Source organism: Notothenia rossii (assembly GCF_949606895.1).
Source record: "Notothenia rossii genome assembly, chromosome: 12".
NCBI classification, from domain to species: Eukaryota; Metazoa; Chordata; class Actinopteri; order Perciformes; family Nototheniidae; genus Notothenia; species Notothenia rossii.
In genome coordinates, this window is record NC_136911.1 from 1,480,361 (window position 1) to 1,490,064 (window position 9,704).

At 47.3% G+C, this 9,704-nt stretch overlaps 1 protein-coding gene across 1 annotated transcript; it reads right to left on the reverse strand.

The window, feature by feature from the left end:
• Nucleotides 1–868: 868 nt before the first annotated feature.
• On the reverse strand, nucleotides 869–4,594 carry msc (musculin (activated B-cell factor-1)). Its single transcript, XM_079662253.1, has 3 exons — nucleotides 4,371–4,594; nucleotides 2,246–2,458; nucleotides 869–1,472 (listed from the first exon to the last, which is right to left on the reverse strand). Exons 1-3 carry the CDS (start codon nucleotides 4,506–4,508, stop codon nucleotides 1,392–1,394), a joined length of 432 nt encoding a protein of 143 aa, XP_079518379.1. The 5' UTR covers nucleotides 4,509–4,594; the 3' UTR covers nucleotides 869–1,391.
• Between the last annotated feature and the right edge of the window lie 5,110 nt (nucleotides 4,595–9,704).

Genomic DNA, 9,704 nt, shown 5'->3' on the forward strand with positions numbered 1-9,704 from the left:
GTGTGAGAAGGCGGCTCATTAGCCTGGTTTCTCCCTAGAGAGCAGCTCAGACTTCTGGGAAAGTCGGACAGCTGCGACTGCACACAGACATGATGACAACCCCTCCTCCTCCTCCTCCTCCTCCTCCTCCTCCTCCTCCTCCTCCTCACATCTCCATCCATCTGTACTCACATCGTTTCGGGGTTTAACAGAATAAAAGGACCCCAGATCAAGGGATCACTGTCATCCATTATTCTGTGCTAAGTGTGGATGTTTTATGTGTGTGTGTGTGTGTGTGTGTGTGTGTGTGTGTGTGTGTGTGTGTGTGTCGGGACAAATGCTGTGAAGTTTTTTTGTTTTGACTGAAGCGACTGCATGCCGTCTGATGACACGGCTCAGCGTCTCCAGAGAGCGACGGCTGCACACTGGAATACATAAATCTGCTCTGAATACTTCTGAACAACTACACACTTTATAAACTTTTGTTGGTGCTTCTGATTTATCAGTTTTTTGAGGGGGATCATGATGGTGTGTATTTTACAGTTAAAAAGTGAATAATAGAGGTTTTTTAAATCCAGGAATGTTGTTTTGTGACTGTTTACAAGTTTCTAGATTGTTTTGAGATATTCCTTTCCACATTTCACACTTGGAGTTAAGTTGCATGCACAAATGAATCAGATATTGGACTTTGTATCTCTTGTTCACACGGTGTATGAATGCTGCAGATGCCACTAGATTCATCTGACTCAATAAGTAGACATCAAGAGTCATGGATTTTCTAACAACCCTTGCTCTGTTTGAAGACATTCAAGAAAAAGTGAAATCATGATGAGACTTTGGATGTGATTTAACTCAAGAGAGAAGACAACCATTAGTTATAAAACTTTATCTGTAATGCAAACATCTCACAAACACAATAAATACTGTCAGTTTTAAAGAACCAGCTGCACATTTCAGCTCAGTGATGAAAATACAGTCAAAGGAGCAAACTAGATACAGAAACATCAGAGAAATAAGAATATCTTTTGGTTTTGGACTCGACAAAACAAGACATTTAAAGACATCTCTTTGTCCAGGAAGTCCAGAGTTTAAACCCGGTATAAAAGATTTTACACACAGTGTACACACACACACACACACACACACACACACACACACACACAGACACACACACACACACACACACACACACACACCCTTTTTACATGCACACAAGAATCTATATCTGAAAACACACTTTTGATTGTCCTTACTGGCTGTAAAACACACACTCCTCAGCGTGTTAGAGGACGAGTATGACCAAAGTTCAAAGTCTTTTTTTAGGACATTTGCAGACAGTTAGAGATCAACACTGTCACGTTGTCTGCAGCGCGATAATGGACAGAGGACAGATGTTTTCTGCACAGCTGGATCTATGCTGTCGCTCCACAGAGTCTGACAGAGGGCGGGACATCCGGACTGTCGTCTGATCGACCAATCAGAAACGGCCATGTCTGTTAGAGGGAAAACGACAGGATTAACACATCTTCACTTCAGCAGTAAAACAAGTGAAAATCATGCATTAAAAGTACAAAACCATAAGCATCAAGTTAAAAGTACTCAATATGCAGAACAGCCTGTTGTGGAATATAATCATTGATGCATTATGATGTAGTGTTGATGTGTTTTCATCACATTAATGTTGAAGCTATTAAAGGAGAGGTTTATGTTTACTATGCATGCTTGATTGTCACAAATGCATCCACGCAATTAAATCTCTATCCACTTTAATGCATCATGATTTATTCTGTAATTATGCAACACTTCACATCCTCACTTCAGCACTAAAACCCCAGTGGAGAAATACTCTAGTGGATTAGAAGTATAACGTTGCAAGTCAAATACCTAAAGATTGTACTCTATAAAGTATTTGAGTAAATGTACCTTAATGTACTTTAGATGATTAATCATCTGAGCCGGCTAAAGTAACTGGATGGCCTACCTGCCTGTGCACAAACTTATCTCGTGCCCTCATTGGTCATGTGCGCGTTCATGTGTGTTGGAGGAGGGGCTCTGTGAGGAAGTGGCAGATTTTCTCCGGCTGTGTATTTTCAAATTCTAGCGCACTCGAGCTGGCTTCTCCAAAATGACCTACCCCACCTTTAAGTTATACAATAAGTAATAATCAGTGCCATGTCTACACTGTAGCTTATGTGCATATGCCAATAAAACATTTTAATTGAATTGAATCTCTCTAGTGTCAGTATGAGATCTTTTGAGACAGTACCAGGTTGACAGGATGTCCGCAGCTCTGGAGCCGGTCCTCCTGCAGAATCTGCCTCAGGTGAGAGATGTAGCTCGAGGCGAGGCGCAGAGTGTCCAGTTTGGAGAGCTTAGTGTCAGCTGGGACCCACGGGAGGCTGGTCTTCAGTCTGGAGAACGCTTTACTCAGGACCCTCATCCTGGACCTCTCTCTGGCGTTAGCTGCGTTCCTCTGATTCTGCAGAAGTACATACATCCTTTAATCAAGCAGAAGTACAGATACTCCTGTTTAAAAATACTCTGGTAAAAGTAGAAGTACTGACTAAACCTCTTTTCTCAAGTAAAAGTAAAGAAGTATGGGCTTCGAAATGTACTTAAAGGTGCCCTATTATACTGTTTGTCATCAATATATCACACGTCTCAGATATATACAGAGCCTGTCTCTGATTGGCTGAAACACCAAACAGATCATTGCAGCATTACCCATAATCCCCTCTGTTTCAGCCCTGTTTCAAAAGTGCTGATTCTCTGGCCGTTCATCAATGGCGAGGATACTGGCTTCCAAGCCAATATTTCAAGGATGCTATGTCATCAAGTGGCGCAGCAGGACCGTTCCAATCTCCAGCATACTTGGAATTCCACAGAGGCCGCGTCCTTGGTTTGGGGGAAATTTCGAGGCTGCACATGGGTAGACTTTGCGGTCTTAAAATCCCCACAATGCTTTGCGCACGGACCAATTTCCCCAAATCTGTGGCGGAAAATGGGCCTCTCATATGACGCACACCTGCACACTTGCTAGCCTGTTCCACCCTTCGTTTTCCGAATGCCAGGAAGGATTCTTGCCTAGCTTCTGAAGGAAGTGACTCGGAAGACATGTGCTACCAAGCAAGCGTACTTGCGATTGAGAAACGGCCCCTGTCTGTTCCTTTAGATGAAAAGAAGGAGCCCCTCCCCACGCCCCTCTGAGAGAGATTTGGTTACAAAGAACTCAATGGTGCTCTAGGAGGAGATTCAGGTGATAATGGGGTGGGGGGGGGGGGGGGGGGGGTTACCTTGGTTGCTGATTGGCTAATGGTTACACAAGCCAACACATCGTTATGACATCATAAAATGTTCAAAATCTGATCAGCTCATTTCAGACAGGTTTTTATAGAAATGGATCAAAAAGAGAGAGAATCTTTGTTCCTGAAACTTTCAGAGTCTCTTTCCACAGAGGGGACACATGTTGATGTAGAAGAGACATGAAGAAGAGGGGACACATGTTGATGTAGAAGAGACATGAAGAAGAGGGGACACATGTTGATGTAGAGGAGACATGAAGAAGAGGGGACACATGTTGATGTAGAAGAGACATGAAGAAGAGGGGACACATGTTGATGTAGAGGAAACATGAAGAAGAGGGGACACATGTTGATGTAGAAGAGACATGAAGAAGAGGGGACACATGTTGATGTAGAAGAGACATGAAGAAGAGGGGACACATGTTGATGTAGAAGAGGCAAAAGAAGAGGGGACACATGTTGATGTAGAAGAGACATGAAGAAGAGGGGACACGTGTTGATGTAGAAGAGACATGGAGAAGAGGGGACACATGTTGATGTAGAAGAGACATGAAGAAGAGGGGACACATGTTGATGTAGAAGAGACATGAAGAAGAGGGGACACATGTTGATGTAGAAGAGACATGGAGAAGAGGGGACAAATGTTGATGTAGAAGAGACATGAAGAAGAGGGGACACATGTTGATGTAGAAGAGACATGGAGAAGAGGGGACACATGTTGATGTAGAAGAGACATGAAGAAGAGGGGACACATGTTGATGTAGAAGAGACATGGAGAAGAGGGGACACATGTTGATGTAGAAGAGACATGGAGAAGAGGGGACACATGTTGATGTAGAAGAGACATGAAGAAGAGGGGACACATGTTGATGTAGAAGAGACACGAACACAGGTGACTAAGTACCCATAACTAGCAGCTGTTTTAAAGAGTACCTCCCTTTATATTAATACCTACAGATTGTATACAGTACTCGAGTAAAAGTACTTTACTGTTTAAGAAACATCACATTGAAGGTCAGTACACACAAAAAGTACTGATACCAGAAAAAGGTACTTAAGTACAGTCACAAAGTATTTGTTCTCCACTACCTCTGGCCTCTCGTCCTTCTGCCCTTTGGACACTTTGCTCTTCATCCTCCTCTCGTCCTCCTCGTCTGAAAACCTGCAGATCTTCCTCCTCCTCGTCACATAATCCTCAGCATCACTCGCAGCGGAGCCGGTGGGCATCACCTTTAACTCTGAAGGACTCTCAGCTTTAAGAGAGGAGGAAACACCAGGATAGGAAGCAACTTGCTCTGGTCCCTTCTTCAACGAGACAGCACCAACAGAACTGAGCTCTTGCTCGCTCTAAATCTGAAACATGCCTCATGCTGATCTCCCCTCTAATTTAAGGGTCTCGGCATTTCTCCTCCCCCTTTCTCTCTAAACCACCGTGACCTCAGACAGACCACAAGCCTCCTCGTGCTTCTTATTTATTAAACACAAAATGCTCATCATAGAACGAGCAAATGGCCCTCAAGAAGAAACCCAAAAGAACTAAGAGGTGCAAAATGTCCACTACTCGAGACAAAAACAACAAATATGTGGTGAAAAGAAGAGATGCAAACATGGTCTACAAAGATACAAAGATACAAAGATACAAAGATAAGCAAAGCATCCACATAGACGCGAAAAACAACACAAAAACAAATGCACCATGATCACAAGAAACAACCTGTGTGTGTGTCTGTTTGCCCATCTAGTGGAAAGCGGGTTTCTGACGACAGTCCCAAATTCAGATCATCTTAATTGAACTATTCACATCTCGCACTGCACTGTAACTTTTATTAATGTTAACGGTCACTATCTTTGCTTTTTAATATTTCTAATGTGTTTTATGCTCTTAATGTCTTTCATTTTTTTAAAGCACGTTGTGTTGAAAAGTGCTTGCCTTGAATTAAACTTCCCTGAAAACACGCAGTTCTGCAACTTTTACAAATGCACACAACACATAGTGAGCCGTTCCTGGAGTTGCCGGCTCCACAGATGTGTTTGGTGATAGAAATGTCTTGAGGACCTTATCAAAAGTGCCTAATCCTCGGCTGGGTTCACAGAGGGATTGTGTTTCTGCAGATGGAGCAGCTTTCACACGCAGACCAGCTGTTCCCGGTTCCCATGACATCTGGAGCGCTGGCATGAGGGTGTGGCACCGTCTTCATTCCCATAGTATCACAGTGTGTTCTGTCGTGCATCCCGGCTATTTGTTTTGTGTCCACGTGACAGTTTTCTGAGGTTTGAGATCAAGAGGGTGAAGGTTTCTGCTGAGATGCTGCAAGAGAGAAGTGGTTCCAAACTCTTTTAAACATCATAGTCTAAAACGCACTGTGCACTACGGTATATTCAGAAATGCAAGTCAAGCTTTTGTAGGAACTTTTCTCCAAATACAAAAGTGTTGTGTCCATAGAGCACTTATCTTCATTCCCAAAGTATCATACGTTTGTTCTGCCGTGCATCTCGGCAATTTCTCGCATTTGTTTTGTGTCCACGAGACAGTTTTCTGACGATGAGTCAAAGTCAAGTCTTCCAGTGTGTGTGTACAGACAGACAGATCGAAATAACGTTTCCCACAATCCCCAATACAAAAATACAAATACATATAAAAATATGTTTATACCTACAATCAACAGACACATGTATAGTTCCTACATATGCACACATTAAGACATACATAAAAGCACAACAATCAATATATACATAATAACAGTCACTTCAATATCTTTGGATCAAGAGAGTGAATATCTTTGCAGAGATAGAGCATGCAAGAAGTTTTTTCTTGCACCAAACTCTTCAAACATCTGCTGTTCTCATTCATAACACTCCGTTCGATGTCTCACTATGGGATGCGCCTCATCGCGGAGCAAACAGAAGCATTAATCTCATTACGCCAATCCTGATTGGCTGGTGATCTTGACGTCAGCGTCAGGGAATCCACCCCCTATAAGTAGCTTGCGCTACGCCGCATGCGTCATTCAAACACCTCTTCTCGCTTCGGAGCACATCTCGAGAAAGATCAGTAGCTAGCTAGCTTAACGGTCCACAGACTGATTTACGAAGCTAACCTTCGGTCGACGGGCGCTCGCCGGCTACTTCTATATATACTTCTGCAAGAAGACTGTTAATACCAACACACCAGTTAGTATTGCAAATCGACCTCGCCGTTTTCTCCTCGGGAATAAAGGTAAGGTTTTGATTTTTTCAAGCTAGCTTGTTGCTACGTGTTGCTAGCTTGTCTTCCCTCACTACCGACACCACGGTAGCAAGGACGTTTTTTCTTTTTCTCTCTCACACCAGAGGAGGGGAAGATAAAAAGGGTATTAACACACCAGTTAATATTCTTTGAGAATAAAATTCTACACCGTCGTTTTTTCTCCGGATTAACGACAGTTGGGGAAGTATTTTTTCTCAGCAACGTACCTGTTACGAGCGGGTCCTCTCCACGCCGTCACCACGGCGACCGAGATGGACGCTTCTCTCCCTCACACCAGAGGAGTCAGGGACTCGGAGGCTCGGCTCTGTGGCTGCGGGTTGAAGATATCAGGCACAGACTCACACCAGGTCTGCTCGTCCTGTCTCGGGCTGGAACACGCCCAGGAGGCTATCGACAACCCCGGCTCGTGCGGACATTGTGCCCGCTTCACCATCAAGAGCCTCCGCCGACGGCTAGCACGCCAAGCTAGCTTGTCGGGTCAGGACTCCCTCATGTCCTCTGATTTACCGAACGGAAATCAGGACACGGGGGCGTCCACCACAGAGATGGAGCCCCGCACTGTGTCGGTCTGGGGCTCATCAGTAGTGGCAGCTGCAGAACCGGAGTCCCGCGCCGTGTCAGGCTGGGACTCGGTGGCAGCGAGGGACGTGCGAGCGGAGCCCCGCGCTGTGTCAAGCTGGGGCTCCCAACTGGACCTCACCATGGTCTCGCCCGCGGATGATGTCCCGGAGTTGGACTACATGGAGGACGAAGAGGATGAAACCTCTGGATTCCTCCTTTCCGACTCTGATGAGCAAGACGATGATGTCTTCGTGTCATCAGCTCAGGCTGCAAAGCCGGGAGCGATGGCTGCTCTCCCGGGCGATAGCACACCAGCTTCGCCCTGTCTGAGTATAGACCTGCAGGCCGTGTGTCAGCGTGCCGCAGCCAGGCTAGACATCCCATGGCCCGAAATGGCCAAGGAGACCTACAGGTCCCGTTACGAGGGGAAAAATTTGCCCCAAGCAACGAGGACAAAGAGGCAACTCCTGCCGGTCTTCCCGGAGATGTTGGATGAGGTGTCGATCTCGTGGAGAGACCGGCCCTTCAGCAACAAGGCCCCAATCCAGGGTGCCTCCTCCCCTAGACTGCGACGGTATGGAGAGGCTCGGCCTGCTCCGCATACCGCCGATGGAACCGCTGGTGGCAGCTCACCTCCTCCCGAGGATGGCGACTACACCGAGCAGGAACCCCACGCTGCCGGCAAAGGCGGACCGGTTCCAGTCAACCATGACTGAACGGTCCTACAGAGCCGCAGCATTGTCTGCCAGGGCTTTGAACATTTCCTCGCTGCTAACCGCTTACCAAGCGGAGCTCTGCGAGGATCTATCGAGTAATCCTGGACCGGCAGTACTGGACGAGATAGCCGCGATCACGGACATCTGTCTCCGCGTTCAACGCTGCGCCGTCCAGGCCACGGGAAAGGCAATGGGAATTATGGTGGTGCAGGAAAGAGCTAGATGGCTCAACCTCACCAACCTCCCAAAACCGGGAAAGAGAGGATGTGCTGGACATGCCCATCGTTCCCGAGGGGATTTTCGGATCTGCGCTCGCTTCTATGCAGAAGAGATGCGAGTCCAAGAAGAAGGAAGACGAGGCCCTCCACCTCTGTCTTCCTCGATGGGTCCAGCCGCTGCCTTCACAGCGGCAGTCCCTCGCCCAAGCTACCTCAGCTGCTTGGTTTAAAGTACCGAAACAGCAGAGGTCACGGCCCGCCCCGAGTCCCCAGCCCAGGCAGGAGACGAAGGCGAATTGGCCCAGAAAGTCTCCGGTTCCGGCTGCAGCCCAGGCGCAGCCAACCCGGAATTTCGGCCAGCAGGCGAGGAAGAAGAAGCTGGCGGCCTGACAGCCTCCTCTTCTTCCCTCGGTGACGGAGCTGGAAGGTTCCCCAGCTCCAGATGTGTTCCCGCTGCCTCGAGAGATGCCTCAAAGCCATCCTCAAGTGCACCAAAACACATGTCACAATATTGCTCTGTTTTCTCGGATAAAGCATTTTCCGCTGACGCATCTAGGCCTCAGGCTGAGGGCGCAGCTCAGAAAAATGAAAGAGAAAACAATAAAACCAATAAACAGCCCGCCATTTGTTCCCCTTTTGAGAGCAGCTACGGCCTCTCTCAAAAGGCGGACGATGAACGGGTCTGTGAAGGCACCGCCGCCACGCGCATGCGCAGTAACGACTGGGGCTGTGAGGCTACCACCGTCACGTGCAGGCGCAGTGCCGGCTGGGGTTGTGAAGGCACCTCCGTCACGCGCATGCGCAGTGTCGGTGGGGACTGTCAAATCGGGGTACCATCGTGTTCAGACACTAGAGGGCCCCATAACACAACAAATAGAGACTCAGAGGGCAAAAGACGTGACATCTCCGCTGGCTCTAAGGAGCGAACAGTGGAAGATGCTCACAACGTCTGCTTGGGTGTTCAAGACAGTTACACGGGGTTACAGACTCCAATTCGCTGTCACCCCCCCTTGCTTCTCGGGCGTTCTGTATTCACAGGCCCGAGGGGAGTCAGCCCACATTCTAGAAAGAGAGATTCTCTCACTTCTAGAAAAGGAGGCTATATCTATAATACCCGCCGAGCAGAGTCAGAGCGGCTTTTATTCCAAGTATTTCCTCGTTCCCAAACGGGGAGGGAACGGAATTCGGCCAATACTAGATTTGAGGGCTCTGAACAATATCTAAGAAGATACAAATTCAGAATGCTCACTCACACATCTCTGCTGCGTCTCGTGCGACAAAACGACTGGTTTACATCAGTCAACCTGAAAGATGCGTATTTCCACATCCCAGTATATTACCCACACAGGAAATATCTGAGGTTCGCATTTCAGGGGATCTGTTACGAATACAGAGTACTTCCCTTCGGTCTGTCTCTCAGTCCAAGAGTGTTTGTACGATGTACGGAAGCCGCGATAGCCCCGTTAAGACAACAGGGTATTCGCCTGGCAACCTACCTGGACGACTGGCTGCTTCTCGCACAGTCGGAACAGGAGGCTATTACGCAGACAAATGTCCTCGTAAAGCACCTGCTCAACCTGGGTTTCATAATAAACACAGAAAAGAGCATGTTGTGCCCGGCACAGACTGTACTCTTCCTGGGTTTACACCTGAACTCGGTGCCCAGCCCGCCTGTCAGCGG